General features: G+C 53.5%; 2 protein-coding genes across 3 annotated transcripts in view; one reads left to right on the forward strand and one right to left on the reverse strand.

The window, feature by feature from the left end:
* Positions 1-11,339: 11,339 nt before the first annotated feature.
* Positions 11,340-27,274, reverse strand: LOC118239201 (collagen alpha-1(I) chain-like). The gene is made up of 3 exons (XM_035448153.1): positions 27,197-27,274; positions 19,775-19,902; positions 11,340-15,801 (listed from the first exon to the last, which is right to left on the reverse strand). The coding sequence occupies exons 1-3, from the start codon at positions 27,272-27,274 to the stop codon at positions 15,225-15,227; spliced, it is 783 nt and encodes a 260-aa protein (XP_035304044.1). The 3' UTR covers positions 11,340-15,224.
* The window catches only part of Rara (retinoic acid receptor alpha), a 34,638-nt gene continuing 22,074 nt past the window's right edge, over positions 15,374-27,937 (forward strand). Inside the window, exons 1-2 of one of the 2 annotated variants that reach the window (XM_027424108.2) lie at positions 15,374-15,515; positions 27,218-27,765. In XM_027424108.2, the coding sequence (XP_027279909.1) occupies positions 27,588-27,765 (178 nt within the window). In that variant the 5' untranslated portion in view covers positions 15,374-15,515; positions 27,218-27,587. The remainder of the gene's footprint in view (positions 15,516-27,217; positions 27,766-27,937) is intronic. The other variant, XM_027424110.2, reaches the window with a different exon arrangement.

The raw sequence follows: 27,937 nt of genomic DNA on the forward strand, positions 1-27,937 counted from the left end.
TCTTACTGTTTTTACCCATAAAAATGACCAGGTAACTGGGTGTGATGGCGTATGCCTGTGACCCACCACTTGGGAAACAGAGACAGAAGGATCAGGGGGTCAAGGCCATTCTTTGCTACATAGCGAGTTTGTGGCTGGCCTGGACTACATAAGACACTTTAAAAACAAAACTCACAATGACCCCTGTTAAAGTAATATTCAGTAACTTTCCCACTTATGCTCCTAACCAGCGAGTGTGCCTACAAGTGTATACAGACTTGTGTTGAAGGATTTGTACATAATTTACAAACAATATATTTTATAAAGAACTTTGAGGTTTAAAGATGGAGTAAATTGATCCAGAAAGATATACAAGCCTCCATGGAAATTTGAAGGACATTTTGGTCAAAGGACTCTGGAATCTACTACATGCATTTGTTGGCCGGGTGCTACGGCATTGGACTTTTTAAGGACTTGAAGTTTCTCCAGAGCTCCCACGCAATACAGGGGTGATAAGAATGTAACTACAGATTGTGAATATATTTATTTTCAAGTTTCATTTGTTGGGCTGCATTTGCTATCTTTTGTTCTTTTTTTTAACTTGCTTGTGTGTGGGCACATGGGTGCCAGTGTTAAGGACAATTGCAAGAGTCATTGCTCACCTTCCGCTGTGTGAATCCCAGGGACTGAAGGCAGGTCACCAAGCATGGCAGGCAGCAAGCACCTGCATCTTTTGAGTCATTTCATGGGCCAGCATTTGTTGCCTCTGTAAGCAGTCAAATTCCATGAGAGCTTAAGCTTTCAAAGGTTAATATGAAAATACCCTCTTAACTGTGGTGGTGGCGGCAGCGGCACACTCTGATCACAGCAGAGGCAGGCCAAGCTCTGAGTTCAAGGACAGTCTGGTCTACAGAGGGAGTTAGTTCCAAGACATCCAGGGCTACATATTGAAACACTGTCTCTAAAAAAAACACGCAAACAAAAAACCGGAAATGCCTTCTTGTACTGAGCCACAGTCTTAGCTTCCCTCAGATGAAGCCATTGTTTCAATATGCCTCAGGTCAGGCTTGGATTTTCGTCTGAACACATTTTCCCAGTCTCCTTAGATAAATTTATCCATATGGTTACTGAGACTGCTGGGTTTGCTTTCCAGTGGCTTTAAGTGGCAATTCGTGACAGGGACACCAGAGGGCACCATTATAACACTTTCTGTGAATGTATGGGATAAGGCAAGGGTGGTTTGGAGGGAGGGGGCAGGAAGATGCTGGAGTTTGACTTGTTGGGGAGATTGCTATTCCTTTATGGCCTGAGCAAATGGTTGGCTGCAAACACCGTGATATGAATGGTCTGAGCCTTTGCTTTTCTCTGAGTGAAGCTGCTGCCTCCTTGTCTGATCTGGCCTTGAGTTTGGGAATCTGATATGCCTACAGCAGATCTGTTGGCCACTGTTTCATTCATTCTGCTCACTGTATCCTTGTAAAGTGATCTGGCTACAGCAGGTGGTATGGGATGGGATAGAAGGGCAGTGAGCTCTCTGAAATGCATACTTAACCACTGGTGTGTGTAGCGGAAGAATCTGAAGACAGGCGTTTGAATGTCACACACTCCTCCTTTACCAGAGTGGTTCATTCCCTCTGGGGCAGTGTGCAAGTGGAGAGGACTGTTTCCTACCAAGAAGTTTGGAGAATGTCTGGGACTATAAGGGTTAACAAGCATAATTGTTAAGATTGTCCGAAGGCTGATGGAAAGCAGAGACTGGATGGGATTGAGAACAGATGTGAGGCTTGATTTAAATTACATTTTATTGGATGCTGCAGCCTTAAGAGACGTGACTGCTTTACAGTTTGTTTCCACACTGTGGGCAGCTGCTGTCTGTTCTGTGTCCACAGTAGGATCCTGCCCAAAAAGGAGCAGCCTCCCCACCTCGTTGTATTTGAGGCTTGGCGCCTTCCTCTAACTGTAGGGCTTGAGTCGGGAACATGGCTTGACTCTCAGTGGGACTGCACTGTATCCTCTCTGGCTTCAAGCCAAGATCGCATTGGTGGATTCAAACGGGCCAAGTTCCTTCCCCTCTACCTCTTCTCTTTCTCTCGAGCACCCCCCCCACTTTGAAATAAGGCTTTCTGTGTACTGTTTTGTTAGTTTCCTTCAGCTCTCCCCCCACTGTCAATTTCTAGGTCATTGCCACTCTTAAGACTTCAGCAATTGAAATGGGGTTGGTTCTGTCAATGATGCGTGAAGCAGACGAGAGTCCCTGCTTGGTTTCCGCTGCCCTTGTGGGGGCAGAGGCTGATGTATGTTTGTCAGTAAAGTCTTAAGTGTGATTCAGACAGCCGGCCAGGGCAGAAAGGAAGAGAGCCCTTCCTTGGCCAGTTTTTCTCACTGAAGCTGGGAGCTATGGGAAGGTGGTGGGAGTTTAAGTAGGATGGGACGGGCCTGTGGTTACAGTTTTTTGCCAGGATCTTAGGCCACTCCACATGGAGTAGTGGCAAAGATGCTGACCTACATTTTTCCTTTTGAAGATGGTGGGGAGTGTCTATCCTGGTCTGTCTTTTTTTTTTTTTTTTTTAAGAACCATACTAAGCTTCCATAGTGTTGGGTATTGCCATGGAAAGAACATAGACCCAATAAAGTTGGTATGAATTTCAACCCCAAAACTGCCACTGACATTTCTGGCTCAATGAAGACTTGCCTGTGGCTAGCTAACTGCAAGAGTGTGTGAGGTCCAGGCTAGCTACCCAGAAACCAGAAAACTTGGCAGAGCCCTTTTCTTCCCCTCCTTTCCCATTGCTCCTTGCCCCCACCCCCACCATCCAGCACAGAACTTTACCATTGAACTACTCCCAGTCCTCCCTGCTTTTATTAAGTACCCTCCAAAGATAAACAGTGAACTGGACGTGGTGGTACAGCCCGTATTCCCTGTCACGCAGGAGGATTACAAGTTCAAGGCTTGCCTGGACTACAGAGTGAGTTCAAGGCCAACCTGGAGAATTTAGTGAAACTATCTCAGAATAAAGTAAAAATCACTAGCTCGGAGGTAGAGTGCTTGCCTGGTGTGCACAAAGTCTTGGGTTCAGTCCCCAGTGCTGGGGGTGAAAAAGAAAGGCCATGTTTGTAAAAATGCCTTGACTAGGGCAGGAGAGATAGGTCCATCAGCAAGATGCTTACTGTGCAAGCATGAGGCCCCAAGATCAATCTCCAGGACACCCCCCATGCATTCACACACTGGTACTTTGAATTCTAGCTCTGGAGAGGCTGAGACCAGCAGATCTCTAGGACTGTCTGTCTGGCCAGCTTAGCCTACTTGGTCACTTCAGGTAAGAGCCGCCACTGTAGTGAAAAAACAAGCCTGGCAGCTCCTGAGGAATGACACCTACAGTTGACCTTTAGCCTACACATGCACAAAAATATCTTGACTACAGGAGGGGTGTCGGGGAGGAGACAAAGTGGGATTTTGTTGTTGTTTATGGTGTAGGGGATTGAACCCAGAGTGAGGTTTTATTTACATTTGTATCCATCTCCAGCACCTAACTCCGGTAGCTATTCATTAACTCCTATTCAGTGAACAATACAAGGACGATACTGCCTTCCCCCACACACACCTTGAGCACACTTCTCAGCTGGAGGTAAACTCTGCAGTGCTGAGGTGCTCGGGTGGGCTGGGCTGGGCTGGGCCCCGCAAAAGGCCTCCTCATCTCCATTGCCAGGCCTGTGTGGAGCAGACCTCAGCCCTTCGGTTGGATGTCCTAGTAGTTGACTTCAGGCAACCTTTGTTGCTTCGGGGAGGCTTTGGCTTTGGCTTGGAGACTTGCCTACAGGCTAGGAAGAGGTGGTTTGGTCTAGAAGTTACCCAACGTCCCCAGAGATTGCCCAGAAAACTGCCTCTGGTGAGGTACTGGGGAAGAACCCACCGTTAATGTCCTACTTTCTACCTTTGTGTGGTAAGTTATTTGAGTTTTCTCCTGATGCCTTCCCCAACGCAGAGGAAGGTGTCTGGGCAGAAGTTTGCTCTCTAGTCTCCTCTTAGGCCAACTCCACCAGTCCAGACACTGCCGCTAGAAGCTAATTGGGTGCACGGAGTCTGGGTAAAGGCTGAAGGCTGGCAAAAGGAGAGCCGGCTCCTGTGTTGGTGTTTTTTTTTTTTTTTTTAATTTCTAATTGAGTTCTGAATCAGCCTCATTCGCTTTGATCCCTCCTCTGTTTCCCACACTGCCTGAAAGAGCTACATCAGCACTTTGTAACAAGGGTGCGCCTGCTCCCCACACCCCCCCTCCCTGACGCTCTCTGCTGCCGCCATCCACTGCTTGTCTCCTTCAGTTAAGATAATGAAGATGCTGAGAGATAAAATGTGTATTTAATAAGGTGGGGGCAGGGAGGCGGAAAGGGGCAGCCAGGGCCTTCCCTAGTTTGGGGCCTCGCCAAGACTCTAGCTGAAAGCAAGGCTAGAGTAAGACTTGGCTTCGGGGTGTGGGGGTTTCTGGGCCTGAATCCAGCTGACTTCACTGCCTGCTGTTTGCCCTAAATTCCCCCACCTCCACCCTCTCACCCCCACACTCCTTTCCTCTCTGCTTGCTCCCAGTGGGAAAATAGGAGTCTCGCTTGACTTTCTTTTCAGCTGGTAACTTGGCCTTTGCTGTGGTGCCCCCCACCCCAGTGTCAGCTGCAAGGTCAGGCTAGGGCAGCCCCCTGTAGCCTAGGCCTGTAGACGCTGTGGGTTCACAGTGGGGGGCGAAAAAGCTGGAGTTAATGAAGGCCAGCTGCCCGGCTGGGTTCTGCCTACAGCTAGCTGGAGGCCAGCCTTCGGTAGTGGTGGTTAGGGGGAGGGGGAGGGGGACCTCCATTCCTGGGTACAAGGATATCCTGTGGCAGCTGGGCCTGCGCTTGTCCAGGAGCTTGGCTTGGTTTCATCCTTGCCTTGTGAGAGAGTAGCCTGCTTCCCTCTTCCCCTGTTCCTCCCCTCCCCAAATAACACTCAGCTCTTACTGAGCTTTATAACTGTAGTGGTGGCCCAGCTGAGATCTGAGGATCTCCAAGCCCTTTGGTAAACACTCATTAACTGCCTGGGAAGAATCCGGAGTCCTGTTTAACAGCTGGGAGAGAACTGAGGCACATTAGGGTGAAAGGCTTGACCTGAGCTCACCCCGCAGACTCCACCCTGGGGCTTCTAGCCTCTCGGTCTAGCTAGCTCCTTCCACTTCTTCCCTCAATACCGTGAGGTGGGAGGCTCTGCTGTTGCCCTCTGCCCTTCTAGGAAGAGGCCAGTGTTCTCTCCCTTCCCTCAATATGCCCTGGTCTTCTCCTGGCCCTTCACCCCATGACATTTGCCCCGCCTCTGCTGCTGGAAATGGTACGCAACACTCCTTGCAACATATTCCCTGACTACAGATGCCTCAGCCACCTCTCCATGGCCCACCAGGCCCACCATGCCTGGATTTTTCTTTCTGAGTGACCAGAGAAGGAACAGCCTTTGAGAGAGCTGGTGATCCTATGCGATATAAAGTCAGTGACCTTGAGGTTGATCAACTGTGTTAGGAGAAGCCTCTGCCCCAGAATAATACCCGAGGAAATGCCCTTTAATGCGTTCATTATGGTAATAAGGATCCTGTTGAGGACTGAGCAAGGGCGCTGGCTGTCTTCTAGGTTCTGTGTCTTATGCATCCCCTGCTAATTGCCATCTCTGGTACTGGGTGTATCCAAAGATGTCCCTTCCTCTACTGTCCCACCTGCTCAGACTCTCATGTAGTGTACACCACAGACTCTGCAGTCTCAACTGTAACCCACAGTGTCCTCTCCAGCTGCCACTGAGACATCTGGCCCTCTTGCCGAAGACCGAAGACCAAGGTTTTCTTCTGCAATGGTCTCTTAGGCACTTAGGGGTAATGGAATGGGATGAGTACACCAATATAGTCTGAAAGGGGGACGGAAGTGAGTGTCTATCTGTCTAAAAGGACAGACATCCCCCACATTCCCATAGCTGACAGCTAAATAGCCCAATGGGAGTGTTAGAGAATAAGGTCTTCAACCCTATCCTCAGGCTCCAAGGCCAAATCCATACACTCAGGAGAGGAAGAAAGCAATGTCGGTGTGTCTTGCGATGTGTGTTGAGATCCAATACTGCTCCTGGCCTCTACCCATGGCTCAGACCCCATCCTTCTTCCAGTGGGTTAGTTTTCCTGCATCAGTCCTCAGTGCTGCACCCGCTAACCAAGTGGGGGGCTGATAGTAGAGGGCAGGGAGAGCCTACAATCTGGAGAGTGGGCTTTAGGACCCAACGGGAACCGTGCCTCTTGCAGCAGCCTAACCCAGAAGCAGGGGGGAATCCTGAATCGAGCTGAGAGGGCTTCCCCGGTTCTCCTGGGAACCCCATCGCCCCCCTGCCGGCACACACCTGAGCAGGTAGGAGCATGCACACCCCCTCCCAATTCTCCCTGGGCCTCCTTTCGCGGGAGTCTCCCTGGTCCTGATCCGGCCGCTTCCCTCTTCGGCAGTTCAGGCTTTCCCCATGCTTCCTCCCCCATTGCTCGCAGTAGTCCAGGGAGGTGGGAACCTGGGAACCCTGGGGCGTTAGAAAGCTCTGAGCCCCAGACCCCCGGAGCGCCTCTCTTGCAATTCGACCCCCTAGGCATTCTCCGTCTCTAGCTAAGAATGGAAAGTGGGGGAAGGTCTGCCCAGGCCCCACGCCCTTGCACCCTCCTTTGCAGTATTGCTTTAGTCCCCCACCCCCACCTCACCTAGACTGGAGAATTGGGAAGTGATGGCTTGGCAGAAAAAGTGGAGAGGGGCATGAAGGGAACCCTACTCTCCCTGAGGGATTTCTCCCTTGCTTCTTCGTGGCTTCCCAGCCTAGAGCTCAGGACTTTGCCTCCACTCCCTCTTACTATGTAGGGAGCCCAGGTCTCCTTCCAGGTGCGTGACACCCTTGGGTGCCCCAGGGCTTTGTAGAAGGGTGGTGGAGGTTTGCTGACCTTGTTCTCTACAGAGAGTCTTTTCGGCACAGAACTCTCATTCCTGTTGATGCCTGGGCACCTGGTGCAGAGACCCCCACCTCCAGTGCCTGTGTGCAGACCATGCGGTTGTTAAGACCTATACATTTTGGATAAAGGTCCCTGCATGCATCCAAGGGGAGAGATCCCAGTGAGGCCCAAGACAGATCAGGCTCAGTCCAGATGGCTGGGGAAGGGGGTGTGGACCAGATCTGGAGGGCCTATCAGCCATGCCAGCTCCCTGCACGCCTTGGCTTACAGAGCCTCAGGCTCCTGGTGTTACTCTGGAGCTGGGAGGTCCTCAAGCTTCTGCCCTCCTGCCGGCTTGGGAGAGAGCTGGATGGTACCTGCTGTTTACATTGGCTGGTTTTCCCCTCCAGTGGTGGGCTGACAAGCCCTGCTTGCTGAAGATGGGGGGTGGCACATCTCATTATGGTTTGGTGGGCTTATACAAAGGGCAGGTGGTTTGTCTGAATAACTAGTAGCCATGTGTGTCTCTTGCCTCTATGGGGTAGCTGAATGGGGGTGAGGGGCAGAAGAGGTCCAGACCCAGCGTAGTTTGACTCTCAGGATGTTGTGACTGTGCACCTGTGTGGAACCTAGCTGTGTGCTCTATATCCCTTCATGTTTCCCAAGGTCCCCCTGAGAGGGGAGTCAAAGGCCTGAATTTGAGACTCTTAACCATATGTGTTTATAGTCTTCCAGCTAAATCTCAGTTTCTTCATTTGTAAAAACTTCTGTCCTTCCTGGCTAGGTTTACCTGATGGTGACCCTGCCATATTGTCATATAGGCCCCAGAACATAAAGGATGGCAAAGGCCCCCCTGTTAACTCAAGTTACAACTGCAGAGTTCTAGGATAGGAACGAACCCTCCTTAAATCTGGGTCAGTCTCTCTGCTTTAGGTTTCCTTCCATCACTGCCCAGGGGACAGAGGAGCCTTGCAAGGCTGTTGCCTGAGGATGCAGAACTCCCTAAGAGCAGTGGCTTTTCCTGTCACCAGGGTGCTTGCCAGACAGCACAGATCTTTGCACCAGGCTTTTTTTCCCCAGAGGCCACACAGCTTGGTCCAGGAGCCTCTTCTCCACCTTCCTTTCCCCATCCCGTCTGTGTCCTTGTCTGTCTCTTCCCTGCCCAGTGGCCTCCTTGTCCAGCTCACTGGGCAGGAGCCCTAATCGGATTGGACAGCTGAGATATGTGTGGTGACTGAAAGCAGGCAAGCAGGCGGGAGGGAAGCCCCTGGCACTGCCCTGGCTCCCAAGAGAGAGAGAGAGAGAGAGAGAGAGCACCACCTTGGGCTTGCTGACTGCTGGCTTGGTCCCAGGGAAGGGGAGCCAGAGGAAGGCCAGGAATGAATGGCTAGGGACTAGGGACTGTAGGTCAGGGTGGGTTCCACACCTAAGGCCATGGTTGATATTTGGCCTTAAAATGCAGACACCTGGGACTGCAGGTGGGAGCTAGGTTGTCTCCCCCATTCCCATGGCTTCACTTTTTCTCTCTCCCTTTCTGTTCTTAGTAGTATTCACTGCTTCAATCCAGCCCTTCCTGCCAGAACCTTCCTATGGATCATATGTGGTAGCCGCCAGGGCAGCGTGTGTGTGTGTGTGTGTGTGTGTGTGTGTGTGTGTGTGTGTGTGTGTGTGTTGTTATCAAGCCTGTTTCCTTTCCTCTCCTCAGAGATATTTTTCTCATTCACTCTCTGGGCTGGAGGCCAGGACTCCTGGGTTTCCCACTTGCCTCACAGTACAGGGCTCTCTTGCTGGCCTCTGGAGAGTCTCTAAACTGGTTTCCCCCGCAGTGTCCTGTGTAGGGAGGGCCTTCCCCTAGAGCTGGGAGGTGCCAGAAATCCCAGATGGGATGGGTAGCAAGGTACAGTAAGAGTAGGCTTCTCCCTCATGACCTCTGCTTCAGCTGGGGGCAGTGCATCCCCAGCTTGGTGGACATGGCCTGGCCTTGCCTCCAGGCTTCTTGCTTTACATAGGGACATCCAACATCTTCTGCTGTCCTTTCAGCTATGGAATTGGGGGTGGGAGTGCCTCTTGAAACCCCTATATCTGAACCATGTATACATCAGGGAGTAAAAGACTAGCGTGTAATTGGGGCAGGGGTACTAGTTTCTCTTTCCTTCAGTTGGGCTAGGATAAAGGAAACACAGAAACTTTACCAATGCTAATTCCCTCTGCCCTCAAAAGACCAGTGGGTAGAGCCAGGCCTTCCCCTCTCGGTGCCCACAATGTGGTTGGCATTGATTTGTCAGAAATTGGGAAGGGTTCCCTCTAGACCAATTGCATCCTTTCTTCTCCCACAGGGCTGGGGCAACTCTGTGATTGTAGGCACTTATGAGCAGGCCTTCCCCCCCTCCGCCCCCAAAGAGGGAGTGTGGGATGACCCCGAGATGGCCAAGTTGGCACTAGCCCCAGGCTGGAGTGCTGGACACCGTTCTGAGCTGAGAGTTGGTGGGTGAGGGCAGGGCACAGGCCTCCCTGCCCCCCTCATTTCCTGCTCTTTGGGCAGCTGTGGGCGAGAAAGGCTGTGGGGACTATTTTTAGTTGGTCTGTCCCCTGGCAGGAGGGACGTGCAGAAAAGCACGGGGCAGGCAGAGGGGCTGGCTAAGGTGAGGTAAAAGTCAGGCAGAGGGGTGAGGAAGGGCCAGGGGCAGCAGATAGAACAAGGAAGTATGTTGGCCAGGGGAGCAACTTTGCAGAGAGGTGTTTGACCCAGCTCAGACAAGCAGAGGAGCTCTGGGGACTCCTCAGGTTTCTCTGTCCAGTTTCCATCAGATCTAAAAGGGAGTTTTGAGGCTCAGACAAGCCTCTTCCCCTCATAGAGAGGAACCAGAGGGGCATATGTTTTGCCCCAGAACTCTCAAGCAGTCACTACCTGTGCTCCAGGTGACTTGCACCACTCTTGTCTGGTCTCTACCACACAACTTGTGCTTCCTGCCATCTGCAGCAAGGAGAACCTCAGGCCAGGGACACACACGAGGGAGGGAGGGCTGTTTCCCTCCCTGCTTGTTTTTGCAGGGGCTCTGTAAAGCCCAGCTTGGTTTGTTTATAAGTCTACCATGAGGAAAGAGCCTGTGTGCAGGCTGGAAGGAGGCTGGGGTTGGGGTTTGTTTGGGTGGCCTGTGGCCACTGGTGTGAATGGAGGTGTTGGACAGCTTCCAGCACATTCCCAGGCTGGCAAGCTGTGGGACTTGGAGCCACCTTTCAGAAGGGACATCCCGTCCAGCTGTTTTGACTTAGAGACCTAGAGAGGGCCAGGGATTTGTCCACAGTTGCAAGATGAGTTGGGGATAGATGGAGGACAAGAATACAGATCTTCAGACCCTCCAGAACCCTTTGTGAGCCCGTTCCAGCCATGCCCAGGACCCATGCCATTGCCTCCACCACAGAGGGAGAGCAGAGCAATTAGCAGATGTCCTGTAAGGCTGAGGGGCAGAGGGCTGGTATGGGGAGACAGTTTGGTAGGGTCTCTTGGGATTCTGTCTGCATTCCTCTTACCGAGGGCCTCCATGTTGTATAGGTGCAGAGAAAGCCATTCTTTAGATTGTGAGGTGAATGATGTCCCCTAGAGTTGTTCCAGAAGCTATCGGTGTTGCCAGCTGGGGGGCAAGTTGTTGTAGATGGCGCCTAAATCTAACAGCTACTTTCTAACCCTTCTTCCTGCCGCTCGCTCAGCCTCTCCATTTTTTTCTGGCTGGCCACCTCCTCACCAAGCAGCTCTGAGTGGGTCACAAATTCTGGTGCAGAAGCCCCTCCCCCTCCACTCAGTTTCCCTGTCCCTGGGGTCCTGATTTATCATGCCCCCCATCAAGCCTGCTGCAGTGTGAGAAATCAATAGTGCAAATGGAGTGAGGCTGTTCAGCCTGTCGCCTCCCTTTGGACCCCTCCAACTCCACTGGGACCCTGCAAGTTATCCTGTCCCTTTCTGACTTAACACAGACATATAGACACACCTAGTGCTTGTATCCCTGACGCTGAGCACAGGCGCTGTCTCCATCGCTCTCATGTTCTCCTTCTCACATATACTGGGCTGGTCTTAGCATGACAAATACTCATGAACATTTATTTCCTAGTTTGGGTGGGGTGGGGTGGAGGGGCTCAAAGGGCAGCGGGCTGCCAGCCAGAGGTAGGGAGGGAGGCAGGTGGGTGAGGGCGATGGGGGAATGAGCTAGGGAAGGGATTGGGTGACAGCCCACCCCATTGGCTTTGGTAACTCAATCCCTGGCCCCACCCTCATGATTTCCCTCCTGCTCAACAACTTCTGCAGCTGCTGGCAGGAGTGTGTGTGAGTGTGTGTGTGAGTGTGTGTGAGTGTGTGTGTGTGTGTGTGTGTGTGTGTGTGTGTGTGTGTGTATGTGGGGGTGGGGAGGAGGATGAGAGGGGCTGTGGGGGCAGGGGTGCTGCCAGGACATGTTTAAAGGAGACTCATAGCCTGGGTACAACTTGGGTGGCAGGAGGAGGTGGGGTAAGTCAGAGAGTGGGTGGTGAGTGATGGGCAGGGGGGCAGGCTGCAAGGGGGCGGGGCAATCCTGCCCAAGGGTCTCACTAAACTTGTTGGCACTAGAGCAGAGCTGGTATCGTGGGGCTGGGCATAGTGAGGAGGTAGGGGCCAGCTGAGCCACAACTCAGTCCTGGATGCTGAGTGAGGCCTGCCTTCACCAGGGGGCGCATGTAACCAGGGAAGACATAGCTGGCCCCTGTCCCTGATCCTTAGGCCATGCCTGCTGGGCAGCACAGCCCTGGTAGTGACTAAGTCGCTTCTGTCCCGGGGCTGGCAAAGTACCAGACTCAGCTCTTCTCGGTAGGTGAGTCACTGCCCTGGCATCTTCCCCGGATGCGGCTGAGTCACCAGGCCATGCCTGCCTGGTAGGTGGGCATCATGCTAGGGCTAGGGTGGTGGTTATATGTCTACCCCCAGTGATGTCTCTGGCCTCTTTCATCTCCTTGCCCTACCCGTAAACCTGCAGGGCCAGGCAAGCATGATGCTTCCCCTACATGCTCTGTTGAGAAGATAAAGGAAGAAGGAGCAGGCTTCAGAATAGAGTGGGATATGTTTGACTTGAAGGAAATGGGGAGTGTGGTGGTGATGGTGGTGGCAGAAGCAGGAGTGTGGAGCAGACGGCTATGGGTTTGAATCCTGGATCTGCATTGACAAACCGCATGACCTTGTTAAAGCATTCATTTTGTTTTGTTTTGTTTTGTTTGAGACCCAGGTTCTTATTCTGTAACCCAGGCTGGCCTGGAACTTACTCAGTCTCAGTCTCCCAAGGACTGGGACTATAAGCATGAACTACCACATCCAGTTGGTTGGCAATTCCTTTTTGAGCCTCAGTTTCCTATTCTGTACTATGGGAACAGGACCCATGTTGGACTGAGAAGGAGTGTATTCCCCAAGACAACTTCAGGGGATACACTTTTTGGATAAATAAGCTGAGAGGTTGGGGAGGAGGAACCAGTTGAGGCTGGTTCTAGCAATGCATCGGTCCTCACCCATCTCCAGGTGGTCCTGGAGAGACAGTCTTTCCCCAGGCCCTCTACAAACTTGCCTTATTGTTTGCATGCATGTTCCAGTGTTCTTTCTCTCCCTCTTTAGGCTGTCTTCAAACTCCTATTCCTCCCGCTTCCGCTTCTGCCTCCCTTGTGCTGAGATGCTGAGGTTATATACACACACGCGCCACCATGCCTAACTTAATGCTATTCCTTGGTTGTTCTGTTTTGAAACAAGGTCTCACTGCAGCCCTGGCTGGCCCCAGTTGGCCTTGAACTTCAGCAGAGCTCCTCTTGGAGCATCCAAGTGCTGGTGTTACAGGTTACAGGTGTGTGCCACCACTCCTGGCTTGATGCTGTTCTTTAGGAGTTCCCACAGGCTGCAGCTCCTTTGATGACTAGGAACTGTGACTAGGCGCTGTCCCTGGACAGTTCATTACCTACCAGAGCCCTCTTTGGCCTCCACTAGTCTAAAGAGGGACTCTTGTCTTGGGAAAACCAGTGTCTCCCCCCAACCCCACACAGCCTGTCTCCTTTGTGCAGGGATAGTAGAGGCCCTAAGAATCTTTCCTAAAGAGTCCCAGCTCTTCTCTTCCTAGACTCTTGCTATATTCTAAGTATTCTGCTCTCCTGAAACAGCATCCCTGGCAGAAGTAGGTGGGAACCATGTTTTGAGACCAACACAGCTGCTGCCGTGGACTCATGACTCCTGGCCCCCCTACCTAGGGACTTTTGCAATAGGAGGAAGGTAGGGCCGGACTTTGGCCCTGTGGCACAGAGTGCCCTGGGCATGAAGGAAGCCTCCAAAGGTGTGCAGACTGTGTGTCCAATCTTGTATGTGTCTGACCCCTATAGGAAGTGGTTTGTGTGAGTATGGGTTTCCTCCATCATCTCCACAGGGATATACGGCTATATCTGTTCACAAGCACTGTCCACTCTCTGCTTCATGCCCGTGTATACGTACATACATACATGTCTGTAGGTGCTTTTTTTGTGCTGGGTGTGCATATCTGTCTTGGAGGTGTACACATTCACACCATGAATGTGTGTGGGGTTATGCATTTGTGCCAGGGTGTGTGTGCAAGAAGAGTGTACCTGAATGCATGCGTATGCTGCCGGTGTGCCTGAAGGTGGTCCCTATGGGAGGCAGTGTAACTCTATTCATGCACACCTGAAGTTTCCTGCCGGTGAACTTTCCCTTTTTTGTCTGAAAGGATCTAGGCTGGGAGGAGCCTGTAGGAGCTAGATAGAGGTGGACTAGCCCTAGGCCCCTCTTATCCTGGTTTCTCACTTGGGTGGAGGCCCCTGAAGATGGTGGGACTCTGGCTGGAAGGCTCAAAGGGGATGTGTGGGTGGGTTGCTTGGAGGGTAAGGGGTTAAGCGGCGGCCTCCACATCTGGGAGCCATTGGTGCATTCTTGCCTGCTGAGCGCATGTTTGTGGATGGATCTGTATGGGACAGAACGGGACGGGACGGAGCAGGAGGGAGGGGCTGGGCGGGTAGTTAGCACCGGCGGAAATCCAGACAGGAGCGGGAGACTGCTCTGGCCCAGCGGGCGGGAAGGGCCTGGGGAAGCACAGCTCCGCTTTGCCTAGTTTTCCCTTGCGTCGGTCCGACCTCTGGGCAGAGCATCCCACCGACCTGACCTGTGCTACCTTCCTCGGCCGCCGAGCAGAGCCAGAGAGAGACAGGCAGACACCTCAGTCCTAGGCTGGGTTCAGCAAACGATGCAACCGTGGACAAAATCCAATGCGGGCCTCGGACCTTCTGTTCCTAGTCTGCAAATCGAGCCACCTGATCAGACTGAGCGTCTCTTCTCGAGGGTGGAGGCCTGGGCGTGTGGCACTTCCCTTTCCAGTGGGATGTCCTGTGGGGGCACTGCCACTTCTCTGCCCAGGAACACGATGAGGGAGGCTCTCCATAGTGGACCCACCCTCCTCCTGTGGACTGCTATAGCGGTAGGGACTTTAGCCTCCCGAATGGCTGGGAAGGGGCTTGTGACAGTTGGGGACTGAGGTCTGAGGTCTGCAGATGGAGTCTGATTCAGATCCTGTCCTGAAACATGCATGAGCTGCCCTGGCCACTCGAGTGGAGCCTTCTAGAATGGAGGGGGTGGGGGTGTCCTGGCTGACCCAAGAGCTTATCTTTTGGTATGATGATACGGAAAAGCTAGCTGCTCGGAGGAATTGCATTGAGTTAGAAAGTTTCCTCTAACCCACTCGAGCTGGAGAGGTGTTAGGGAAAGACAGTCGTATGGAGAAGACGTCCACTCTCTGTACTTGGGTTTTGCAGATGAGAAGTATAAAGGTCCAGAGAAGGGAAGTGGCTTGCTCAAGGTCAGATAGCTTTCAGTTTCAGCTGGCCCCGGAGGATTGTGATTAGGAGAGACAAAGACTTGACAGCTGGGGCAGGAGTCAGTGCGTTCTCTTCCATATTACACCACCTCCTCTCTTCCCAGGTTTAGTAGGTGTGTGTGATGTGTGTGTCCCTGGGAGTGTGGGCGTGTAGCTGGGGGAAGGGAGTGTGTAGGGTACCGCACACTGAGGTTCTTTCTCCGCCGAGTCTTATTTTTATTCTTTTCTCTGAGCTTCACACACACACCCCCTTCTCGCTCTGAATCTCTTTCTGGCGTTTTGAGGGAGGGATTCTCCAAGATTCCCACGGTCCAGCCGTCGGCTGGAAGCGTCTCCTCTTAAAGGAGTCTTAAACTCGCCCTTCCCTGGGTCTATTAAGGAGAGAGGGACGGGTGTGAGCCGGAGAGCCCGCCCCCGGCTAGTGATTGGCCCGTGGCTGCAAAGGGCGGGCCTTCGAGACGGGGAGCCTCCCTCCCACCCCGGCTCCATACCCTCCGCCCCCCCAGTCTGGGGCTCCGGGTAAAGTTTCAGCCTCCGCACGTGACTCGCCATGGCCGCTGCCGTCGCCCCGCGCCCCTGAGCCGCGGCCCCCCGGACGGCTCCTCTCCGAGGACCTCACACCCCTGACTCCGGCAGTGTCGAGGCGCCGGCTTGGGGCAGACGCTGTGCTCACAGACACCCAGACGGGGTTGCATCCCCTCGCTTCGAGGTAACCTCTCCCCCGGGATCCTGGGGAGCCCTCGGCTTTCTCACGTATCGGGCCCGGTGGCCTGCTCTGGCTGGGAGCTGCGGGCGGGGACTGGGTGCCGGGCGGTTTCGACGGGGACCCGGGGTTTCCTGGGCTTCCCAGCCTGCCGCTGGCGTGTCCGGGGTTGGGGAGCCCCGTCTGCGCCGCATCTTCGCGCGCGCAGCCTTGAGGCTTCTGCGGCCGTCTGCCGCCTGTGTCCCCGGCACTCCAGCCGTGGAGGATCCACCGCTGGGAACTCTCCTTTTCTCTTCAAAACCAAACCAAACAAAAAGACTTCTTGAAACCTGTTTGGGGAGAGATCAGATGCCCAACGGACTAGCCCCCTCCTACTCTCTCTCTTGTTACCTGAGCCGCCCTGTGGTTTGGGGAGAATCAGCCAGGGGGCCCACCCCCACCAGAGGGAACTGGCTGGGGGGCGGGGCCCGCTCAGCTGGTGTCTCGGTTGGAGTGTGGGGGAGCCGTCAGAATTGGGTGCGGGAGCCAGTGCAGTTGTGTGAGATGCGCCTGTGTCTTGTGTTACTTGGAGGTTGTGGAAGCCTTTTGGGGTGAGGGAAGGACAGAATAGACCGGCCGACCTTGCTTTACTGAGGATGTCTGGGATCTAGTGCCACCCACGAGGCTTGGAAGCTGCTAACCAGATGTGTGTATGTTGAGGGGTGGTTGGCAGATCAGTTTAACTGTGTCCCCTTTTCCTCTCTGGGCACTGCCCTGCTGTCAGACTGTTCATGGGAAAGGGGGACAGATCCCCCAGTGTGCTAGGCTGGGGGTGGGGGCCAACCCATATGGAAATAATTTAAAAAGCAACAACACACACACAAAGCAACAACAACTCAGTCTTGAGAAGTTTCTTGGGTTTTTGTTTTTTGTTTGTTTTCACTGCCCATCCTGTCTTGGATAGGACACCCATGTTGGCATGGAAGGAAAGGTACCCCCTGCTCCTACCTGGTGCCAGCTCGCGATTTCGAAGCCAGATTGTTACCTTCTGCCTGCTGGGTGCACGTGTGTGCTCTCCAACAGAATTGTTTCCTCTGCCCTTTGCTCCTTATATCAACTCTTGGTTCTGCTCTTGACCCACCCCGCCAGCATGGGGACCCCGGAGTGCCGTCCCCTTACTCTAGCTGAAGGCTTCCCAAGGCAGACGGTTTGGGCGGAGGACTTAGTAAGGACTCCTAAGTCGTGCTAGGAAATTAGGTGTCAGGCCCCCAAACTCCTCCAACTTCTCCAGGACTATGTGTGGAGACATAGCTGGGGAAGGCCCCAGGTTAGAGTGGGGGTACTCTGGAGCCTTGGGGCTTCCCCTGGGAAGGGTGGAAATGAGTCTGGGGGTGGAACAAGAAGAGTTTTTGGTGTTAGGTGTGTGGTTCTTCCTTGTGAAGAAGGATGTGGAGTCAGAGTTCGTCGCAGTGAAAGATGGTACCCTGGAAGGGACTGGTGCATCGGTACTGCCTGGGAAGTCTGGGTCATGAAGCAGGGAGGTCAATGGGGTCAGACTCAAGGAGGCCCTTGGGAGCCTACGATGGTGGAGTTGCAGGCACTTGGAGGGTGTGAGCCTGCGGTGTGTGCAGAAGGCCGTCCCTGCAGGAGTTTCTCAGATCTAGTGGCAGTCAGTTCTGAGAAGATGCTGGGCTGGGAATTAGCCTTGTCCTGCCACAACCCTAAATATCTATCTCTTTAGTCTGACCCTAAATGCACCTGCTGCCATCCTGGGATACCTCTCTAGTTCACCTCCTACTCCTAACCATGTGGCAGCCTGGCAGGAAGCTAGCTGTAAGCAGCCTGATCACCCCTGTGCCTCCCCCGATGGGCACAGTCACCCACACATGCCATGACGTTGTTCCTGCCAGCCTGTCTAGTGTGGGGGTGAGAACACTGAGTGGCCTTCAGGTCTGTTTGGGGGACACCGGTGGATCCTGATGGGCTGCCCTTTCACTAGCCATTTCGTCTTTGAAGCTGGCTCTGCCTTCTGGGATCTTTCTCACCAGGTCTCTCTGCTCAGGTTTTGAGGTTTTAGCTGGATGGTCCTCAGAACTGTGTGATACAAGGGGCGACATACCATGATATAGACCTAAATGTTCAGATCCCTGTCCCGAGGGATGCCTGAGCAGGGAAGGACCTCTTCTCAGTTGGAGGGGAGATGAGTAGAGCCCTCGGTGTGTGTGTGTGGGTCTTCTGGGGAGCACTGCCTATGATCTGGGGAGCACTGACTAGGATCTAGGGTGATGGATGTCTGAGGAAGGTAATCCTATCCCTTGACAAATAAGCACAGTAATCCACTCCCAGCACCCCACACCCCTGTCTGGTGGTGGTGGTTTTAGGAGTGTGGGAAGCTGGCAGAGCCTCTGGTGAGATGACCAAGGTTGTCATGACTTACTGAGTCTTGAGAAGGAAGTGTAGCCAATGATACCCCCAGCTCGCAAAGCTTTGGCTAGGCATCTTAGCTGCCGCCTGCTGTCTTTCCTCCTGTGTTTCCCTCTCCGCCCTCCCGCTGCTGTCTGGAGCCCACAGGGTTTCTGTGGGATGTGGGGGCAGGGCAGGCTCTGGCTCTCCTTGTGTGTCCAGGAGGTGTTCTGGGAATTGGCAGGATTAGTTGAGGGTGTCTGGGTGTCCCTGCAGGGTGGGCGTCATGCGAGGACCTGGCCCAGAGTGTGAGAATGTGTCAGCGTTGGTGTGTGTGTCCCTAGTCTGGGTTGGGTGTGGGTGTCTCTTGCTTCGTCTGGATCTTGTCTGGATCTTGCCTCCCTCTCTGGTCCTCACACCCCTCCACCCCCCCCCACTCCAAAGCTGGGACCGCCTGCCTGCTTTCCTCTCACTGCAACTGGAACCTCCCTTGCCTGTTCCAGGAATTTGGTAAGGAGGAGGAAGAGGCAGGCAGGCAGACAGACAGACCTCCCACGCTCTAGTCCACCCGCTAGCCTGGCATCATAGGAAAGACGAAATAGGTGCTGTGGTAGGTTTTGCCTGGCTGCATTGGTCCCTCCATCACATAAGGGCTGCCTCTTGCAGAGGTCCCTAGTTTGCCCTGAGATACCTCCTTCCATTTAGCATCTTGCCCCAAAAACCCCCTGCTGGACCTCCAGGCTCCACACTCAGTCCCAGTAGCTGGTGGGGGATTAAGCTGCTGCCAGCCTGGCCAGCACCTGTTGCCAACTCCTGCCTTGTAACTGGAGCTGGCCAGTGAGGGGCTGCAAAATGACAGGTGGAATTTCTCCAGCCAGCCCCCAGCCTCTTCTAGATATGCCTTTCTCTTCTGGTTGGAACTGGGAAAGCCCATCCCCCACCTCTGCAAGTGTCTACCTAATCTGAGTCTTGATGCTCCTATCCTGCCTGAGGACCCTTCTACCCCATCAGTGGCTGCTGCAGAGTTAGGCAGCCCGCCTTCAAGTTCTTAGAGCTCTCCTGCCTTGACTGGGCATGAGTGTGTATTCGTGTGTGTGTGTATGTGTGTGTGTGTGTGTGTGTGTGTGTGTGTGTGTGTGTGTGTGTGTGCACGCGCGCGCGCGCTTTGGGGGGGGTAGATGGGGTAGTTCTCTTAATGTTTTAATTGCATAAAACTGGGAGCTCAGCTCTCGGCCGGTGGGGAGTCTGGGGCTGGCTGGCCGCCCGGTTTGAGCTAAATATAGCCTGGGACATCTGCAGAGAAGGGGAGGGGAGTGGAGGGAGGTTCCATTCCCCTCACCTCAGCCAAGGTGCCCTCGCCTGGGCGGGCACCTTGGAACAGGCATCGGGGATTCCTCAGCACAAAAGGCAGGGGAGTGGTGGTAGAGGCTGGGCAATTTCGAATTTGCCTGCTTGGAGCCACCGGAAAACCAAAACGAACCTGGAGGCTCAGGCTAGGACCCCTGTGGGATACATGGGGTACTGGTTAGGTCCTCTGGCCCTGGCCCCCTCTTCCCCAAAGTTGACTAAGGTCAGGCAGCCTCAGCTCAGCATGTCACGGTGACCTACTCGCTGTGTGCCTTGAGTACACACCTATGGGGTGGCCCCTCCCCGCCCCTCCCCCGGAGCATCTGTCCCTGGGGCTCTACTGCGGGTCCCCAGCCCTTCTGTCCCTTGCCCCACAGCGAAACCTTCAGCCCAGGAATCGAGACTTGAGAAGGGGAAGCTGTGGCATGGAGTTCTCTGATCTCCAGTCACGGCAGGAAGTGGAGAGGCGGGGGATGAAGGGGGGTAACCTTGAGTGGCAGGTGGAGGAGGGCACTTCGAGCCCTGCATGAACTGACCGTGCACACAGTGGTGGGGTGTACACCCATCTCACGGCCCCATCTTCTCTCCAGCTCCAGGTAGGGGAATGTTGGGGGACAACAGCTGATTCCCCAAGGGCTGCAAACTCTCCTGTCAGCACCCCCCTCTTACAGTGAGGGAAAAAAAAAGTCTTCCTGTCACGTGCTCATCACTTCCTGTCCCACTGTGGTTCCTGGGATGTTTGTTGTTGGTTGCCATGGTGATGGCCGCCGTAGGCACTACCCCTGGTTTTTGTGGGGAGGGATCTGCCCCTCCCCTCAAGGCCCACAATTGGGAGGGGGTGCTTGGGAGGCCTGACTAGGGGGCCCTTTCAAGCTGAGCCTGTGTGTGTGGTCTCTGACGACTCAGGTCCCTTAGGGCCCTCAGACTTCTGTCTGTGGGAAGGAGTCACAGCCACCTACTCAGACTGTGTTGGGAAGACTGACTTGTGGCTGTCACTGTGTGAGACTGATTTAGTGGCTGCAACCCCTCAGTCTGGGTCCTTCTGCCTCTCCAGACATCACTTCATAGACCCTACCTTCCTCTCTCCAATCCTTCCTTCCTCCCTGGAGAGTTTGTGGCTTCTTGGGACCCACGGTGGAATATATAGGACTCTGGGCCACCGGGTCCCTGATGGGTGGGGAGACAGCAGTGGCTCTGCCGCCAGCTGGCTCTCCCATACACACACCAGCTTCCCTCTGCTTCAGCAAGCGCTACTCGTGAAGGGAAGACCCAAGAGTTCAATGACTAGTTTTCTCCACCCAACATGGGCTTCTCTGCTTGGCTAAGCATGGAGAAGGGAAGAGATTCCCCCTGATTCTTGCTGGACTTAGGGGCTCCCTGTGGAGTAGGAAGTTCCTGGGGGGTCCTAGGGTGTGGGATTGTGGGGCAGGGCCCAGTCTGACTCAGGCCTGGTCTGGGGTCAGAGCCAAAAGGATATCCTGAGCTAGGAGGAGGTGTTCCTGGCTTCCCTGCAGCTTGGGTCCCTGGGGAGGGATGCTGGGAGGGGACTGGTAGCATCTAATTCTATTGGCAGTGTGCCCTAGGACCCAGAATGCAGCAGGCTGGCTTGGGACTGAGCTGAGGCGATGAGTGGGGGATTGGATTGATGTGGCCCACCTCTACTTGCTGCTGCCCAGCTTGCTTCTCTGATCCCCCCACACACCTTCCCCTAATTATGAGTGAACTGTACTTCCTGCATGATGGAGAGGAGGTGGGGGGGCAGCTGCCAAGGTGAGGGTGGGGAAAGCCCCATGCCAGGCTGGGTATGCACACCGGTGGTTTCCAAGCTGGGGGGTCCCCTTTGTGCCTGTTTGGTCCCCCATAGATAGAGTTGCTTTTGTACAGTCCACACACTCCTGTGGTCTGGCTGTGGCCAAGGCAGGCTCATTTCTTCCTCTTCCTGTTTTCTTCCTTCCCCATGGGTTGGCCTCCTCTTCCTGTAGGCCTGGGCTGCCCCCTGCCCTTTCACCTACTCTGATTCCATGGAAGACCCAGTTATTGCCCTGGTTCTGGATGGGCCCCTCGGCCACCCTGGGCTTGGGAAGTCCTGAATGAATATGTCCCTCAGGAACTCTGAGGTATTGTCCCTAGAGGTATGGGGAAGAACCCCTACTCCTTTCTCTTGGGACCCAACTTGTCCTTATATTCTCTGATGGATCCGCATGCTTGCTAGTCATTCACAGGTGACATGTGGCACCTAGGAGATGGGGTGGAATTTTGGTTTCGTGGAGTGTAAATTGAAGATGTCTGGGGATCATTCTTGTGGGAATGGGGTGCTGTGTCTTAGTGTGGGCAGTGTTGGTATCCAGCAGCAAGACACCTCGCTGACCTCTAGCGAGGGCATGCTCAGGGCTTGCCTTCACACTCTGGGGCAGGTTGACCAGCCAGGCCTAACTGTAGAGACACAGTCTGGCAATGTGTAGTGCTGGTGGGAAAGAGCATGCCTTCCACCTGGTTGTGCCTTTGGTCGTCTCTCCCTCAGTAAGGCTGAGTGGTGAGGCTGAGCGTGCCTGTGAGGAGGAGAGAGAGAGCTATGACTGGGAGGACCCTTGGAGAAAAGAGGGTGGTACAACTGCTTCCCAACCCGGTCTGCAGATGAAGCTGTGGGGGAGGGGAGGGGAGAGGTTGTGGCTTTGTGTGTACAAGTATTTTTCCTGGAAAGCTTATAAATAGTTCTAGCCCACTGTTCTGGTTTGAAATCTGTCCTGTCCCGCCCCACCCCTGCCTGGCCAGCTCAGCTAACTTCAGGCAGGGTTGGGGGTCCAGAGGACGTATGGCTCCCCTGTCTTGCCAGCGCTGGAGGCCCTCCCACCCAAGTTGAGTTTGAGCCCTGTGTCTCATTTGCAAATGACTCATTAACTGTCTAGAATGCTTAGGAAACCCCCATCTCCCCTTGTTTTAAGTTCCCCAGGCTTTGCCCCTTCACTCAGCCCCTTCAGAGGGAACTGCTTAGGGCTGGGTATGTAACTTGGTTGGTAAAGTGCTTGCCTGGCGTGCAGGAAACCCTGGGTTCTGTCCCCAGCACCATGCAGACCTGTCATGGTGGTGCATGGCTGTCGCACCAGGATTCTGGAAATGGAAGCCAGAGAATCAGAAACTCAAGGTCATTAGCTAGTCTGAGGCCAGCTTGGGTGGCAGACCCTGTCTCAAGACTGTAAATAAAACAGAGGGAACTGCTTGACTTCGATCTCTGGAGAACCCTCGTTTTGAAGGAGCATAGAGTGGAGAGGATGAATAAAGAAGGGGGGTTGGAGGGGTGGATCAGCTAGGTTTGGGGGCCTTTGAGTTCTCTCTCCTGAGGACACGGGAGGAAATGGTCTATTTCTCTTCCCTCCCCACATCCAAAGATTTCCCTTTTTTGGTTTGTGAAATGCAAGAAGGGAATTTGGGAAAGGGTTGTGGTCAGGCCTCTGCCCACACCCCAGATAGCCCTCTCCCCACAACCCTACCCTCTGTCTGGGAGGAAGCAGATCCAAAAAATGGGTAATGTTCCCTGCTAGCCCTGTTCACAGATGCTGGGCCTGGTTGGGACAAGGCAAGGGAGAGGAGGCAATGAGCCCAGGGGCCCCAGGTGATGGAAAGAGACTCCCCCCATACACACACGGGGGGGGGGCATGTAAGTGCCTTCCCTGCACCAGGCGGTGCTAGGTGCTTTCCAGGACCTCGTTTATCAAGGAAGACAGTTCACAGGCAAGCAAACATGCTTAGAGAGGTTAAGCCACTTGCCTAAGGTCACCCAGAGTGGCAGAGCTGAGATTGGACTCCTCAGACCTCTAGGTTTTTTTCTCCTATCTTCACGGCTGTTGAAGCTTTCACCTTTTTTTTTTCCCCCTAAAGTGTGTAGCTCTGGAGTGATGTGCCTGGTGTGTGTGTGTGTGTGTGTGTGTGTGTGTGTGTGTGTGTACTTGATGGGGATTAAAGAGCCCTGTTAGGAGGGATGGCTGGTGGCTGCGTGCTTGCTTCTCACCCTGTTTTCTGCTGGATTGGAGGTACGGGTCTGTGGTTTTCTAGCTCAGGGTAGGGTGCCTATGAGCAATGGAGGTTGCTGGCAGAGGGTGGGGGTTAGATGTGGGTAGCTTGTTTTCCGTCTTTGGTGTTGGTTTAAATTCTCTGGCCTGGGCACAAGGGGCCAGAGCGCAGGCATCCCTGTGAGGGTCATGGCTCCCAAAGGACTTTGGAAGCTCCGCCTCATCATCTTTGCCCTTGCCTATCCCTGTTCCCTGGTCAGCTTGGCCCTTGGCCCATTTCTGTGACCTTTGTCCCTGCCCTCATCAGAGAGCCCTCCCTCTTCCCTCATGGAGCCGAACAACTTTGCATTGACGTGTGTAGGCCCAGCTGGGTTGGGATACTAGAGGCTGAGGCCTTCCAGACTCTCCCCCAGGTGTATGTTTTTGGGGTAGACTGGTGGTTTGAAGCCTGATGCAGTTTTAACCTCTTCAGAGGGAGACTCGAGGCATTTATTCTAAGGTAGATACCACTAGTCTTCTGTGTGGGCAAAGCTGGGTTCTAGAATGTGAAAGTCACCCAACCCCCAAAAGCAAGGTCAGGATGCCTCAGGTTTGGAGTGAGTAGCTTTCAGGCTTCAGCCATAGCTCTGGTGTCCTCTCTTTGTTCAGCTGCCTCTCTAGGTTTCACCTATAGGGAGGTAAGCCGCTGGGTAGACATGAATCCACTTGAGGGTTGGGGAATCCTGGTATATGTTGATATGGGGGGCGCATAGTTTTATGGATGGCCTATAGGAAGGGCCTTGGACATCTCCTAGCGTGAGAAGCGGGCCCACGGGTAAGCTAGGCTGGGAGCAAAATGCGCATTTTGGGTGACTGTAAAGCAGCAGTTGTATGTCTTCTGGGAGTGCACAGAGGAGCCCATGCACACAAGTCCTGAACTGAACTTGGTGTATGGTTGGGGCCAGGTGTGGAGAGATGCTATCTCCAGGCTGCCTCTACTCACACGCCTGACTACAGCAGTGCCCCTGCCCACCCCGATGTTTTCTGTAGGCTTGTATGTGGAGGAGGTATCTGTGTGAGGGTCCATGTGTAGACGTTTGTTGATAAGCCAACCAGCTCTCCTCCTTATGCCTGGCCCTTGCAGCCCATGTTCCTGTTGCATGGGATCTTACAGCAGCTGGCCCTGTAGGTGGAGCCCCTGTTTTTCTCTGCCATCAGTCTGTGAAGGGAAGGGGACACCTCATCCAGGAGTGAAGCCCAGTGGTTGGTGTGACAAATTATGGTGGAGACCATGGTCATTAACACAGTGCAGATTCCACACAACTGGCAGCTGTTGATTCTGTGGCCACTACCTGCCTTCTTTCTCCCTGTCTTCCTCAGTGGCCACTACCTGCCTTCTTTCTCCCTGTCTTCCTCAGTAAACAGTCGATAGACTGCTCTTCCACAGTGGCCTTGGCAAGAATCTCTCCATCCTCATCCTGGTCCCCAGCCAAATGCTGGTTATGTGTGTCCCCCAGTCTCCAGGTTTAAGCCTGAAGCTTGGAGCGTAGAGCTTGGAATGTCCTAAGTTTGGGGAGTAGGGATGAAGGGAGAATGTTGGAAAAGGACAATTCTTACTTTAGGCCTCTGTAGCCCTCCTTTTTTTCTCTTAAAGAACTTTACTGAGATATTAACTTACCACAAAATGCACCCTTTAAAGTATACAGTTTAAGCCCAGCATGGGTGGTATACCCCTATAATCTCAGTCCTCCGGAGGTTGGGACAGAAAGATTGCAAGTTCAGTGTCAGAGTGAGTGAGTGAGTGAGTGAGTGAGTGAGTGAGACCTTTTAAGAAAGAACCCAGAAAGACAAGGAGCACACACAATAAAGTTTTCACGTTTATAGTCATGCACCACCGCCACCGACTTTAAAGCATTTTCACCACCCCCAGGAGTTAGCAGTTACTTCTCATTTCCCTCACACTCACACCCTAGTTCCTAGTAACCACAAATCTATGCATGCAGATCTGCTCCTCCTGAACATTCTTAGAAGTCGAATCATACAACATATGATCTTTGGCAACTGTATTGTTCTCAAGGCTTGGCCACGTCTGTGCGTCAGTTCTTTGTTCTCTAGTGTATTGGGTATCCACCATTTTAGAAACCTTTGGGTTGGCTTTACTGCTCAGTTTTGATCTGTGATCCTGCCCTGAACATGTTCACACAAACCTTTTTTGGGCATGACTTCCATTGTCTTGTCTCTTGAGTAGATACCTAGGAGTGGACTTGCTATGTGCACCAGTGCCATGTTTAAGTTTTTGAGGAACTGCTCAACTGTTCTACAAAGCAGTCACACTTCCAGCAGCAGTGTGTGGATTCATTTCTGCATATTCTCAACCAGTACTTCTTGTCTGACTTGAATGTGTACACAAGTATGTATGTATGTGTGGAGGCCAGAGGCCAATGTTGAGTGTCTTTTTTTTTCTCTCTCCCTCTTTGGATTTTTAAGATAGGGTTTTTCTGTATAACAGCCCTGGCTGTCCTGGAACTCACTCTGTAGACCAGGCTGGCCTCAAACTCACAGATACCCACCTGCCTCTTCCTTCCTAATGCTGGGATTAAAAGCATGTGCCATGATGCCTGGCTGGATGTCTTTGCTCAATAGCTCTCCAACTTAGTTTTTGAGCTAGCCTGGAGCTTACTGCTACAGTTAGGCTTTCTGCCAGCAAATGTCAGAGATCTTCCTGGCTCTGCCTCTCCTGCACTAAGATTACAGGTGTGTGAGTGACACTGTGCTTGGCTTTTTACAGGGTTGCTGGGTATCCAAAGTCAGATCCTCGTGCTTGTATAGCAAGCCGTTTATACCAACAGAGCCAAATTCCTAGGCCCTGTTTTCTGGTCACAGTCATCCCAGTGTGTCGACATTTAGGAGTATTCTTGGGAACAGCACCTGACAGATGGACAGAATGAAGAAAGACCTGGTTTTGATTGGCTGTAATTTATTTTTGTGTCTCTTCTATTATATGTATGTATGATATGTGATACATATAATGTATAACACATATTTATTTTCAACACATGTTCCTATATATGTGTATGTACTTGCGTATAATCTACACTCAAACTGCTTCTCCTTTTTTCTGTCTGTTCTGCTGCTGCCTACCTGGCTGTGTCACAGAATCTGTAGGTCACAGCTGCATCTGTACTCCAAGGTGTGATCCGTGTATACCCTCTGGCCTCAGCTGTTCAAATAGGGTGTGGGTCTGTGTGATCGGGGAGCATCTGGCCTCGCATGGCCTGTGCTTACCACCTCATCTCCTGCGTGTCACTTTTGCAGATAGAAGTATGATGAAGTCTGAATTTGGTCTCTCTTGATGCTGGGGGCAGGGACTTCCATCCTGGGCAAGCCTTGCCTTCCTGACTTAGGACTTCCCAGGGCCACTGGTACTGTTTGGTATTGGAGATGTCGCCTAGGAGACCTGGAGATCCATTTTCCTGAGTGTATATATGGAATTGGGAGGGGTGTACTGATCTGGGGTGACGGGTCTTAGGTTTGGGGGGAAGTGGTGTGAGAGCCCCCTCCCACCCAGGAGTCATTTTTCTGAGAAGTGCCAATGCTTTAGGGAAGCGGCTTCTCCCCCCGCCCCCCCTGCCAGCACACGTTCTCTGTATCTTGACCTCAGGTAACCCACACTGGGGGAAGGAGAACCAGCTGCCTGCCTCAGCTGCACTCATCTTTGGGGTGGCACTGTGGACCCTTTCCTAAGCATTCTGGGTGAGGCCCTCCCATACTCTGAGCCCTGTCCCTATATTCCCAGTCTGGCTGTGCTCTCCTGCCACCCCCAGCAGCGTCTGGGCCCTGGTCCTAGGCTGGCCCTGCCAGCCAGGCATGGTGCCAGGTGTCTGCTCATCTGGGTGCCACAGGAAAATCTCTGGCTGCCCAGGTTGGGGAGCACCGTAGGGAATCCCGTGCGCCTGCCCAGTGCCCACTTACCTGTCTTTCCTCTTTCTGCAGCACCACAGGCCATGCCACCCCCCAGCTGCCTAGCTGGGGCCCTTCTGAGAGGGCCATCCTTTTTGACACCCTGAAGACCAGCTCTGGACCATCCTACAAAAGTGTCTGCTCGCAAAACTGCTTAACCAAAGGACCGACTCTTGGGACATCCCCCAGTCCACCTGGCCCCTGGCTAGGGAGGGGGCTCCAGAAGGCTGAAAGTAACTAACTTTGGATTGCAGCTCCAGGGACAGAAGGGGGTGGGGGTGGGCTGACCACCCAAACCCCCTCTGGGCCCAGGCCCCATGCCCGGAGGAGGAGAGACTGCGTGAAGCCCACCTCAGCTGCCTGCCAGACTGTTTGCCTGCCACTCTGACTGTGATCGCTTGGCATGGCCAGCAATAGCAGTTCCTGCCCAACCCCTGGGGGCGGGCACCTCAATGGGTACCCGGTGCCCCCCTACGCCTTCTTCTTTCCCCCTATGTTGGGTGGACTCTCCCCTCCAGGAGCTCTCGCCAGTCTCCAGCACCAGCTTCCAGTTAGTGGATACAGCACGCCATCCCCAGCCAGTAAGTCTAGGTGGGGAGGCTCGGGGGAGGGCCTGTGGAGGGTGGCAGGCCTCAGGATTTGGGTTCCTAGACACATCCGTTCTGCTTGAGGCACAATGCGTGATAAGGTCTTTTCTAGACTAGAGGGACCATTGTATGTGTGTGTGGGGGTGCTTGAAGATGGTCCCACTGC

The sequence above is a fragment of the Cricetulus griseus genome, chromosome 7, assembly GCF_003668045.3.
Source record: "Cricetulus griseus strain 17A/GY chromosome 7, alternate assembly CriGri-PICRH-1.0, whole genome shotgun sequence".
Classification (NCBI taxonomy): Eukaryota; Metazoa; Chordata; class Mammalia; order Rodentia; family Cricetidae; genus Cricetulus; species Cricetulus griseus.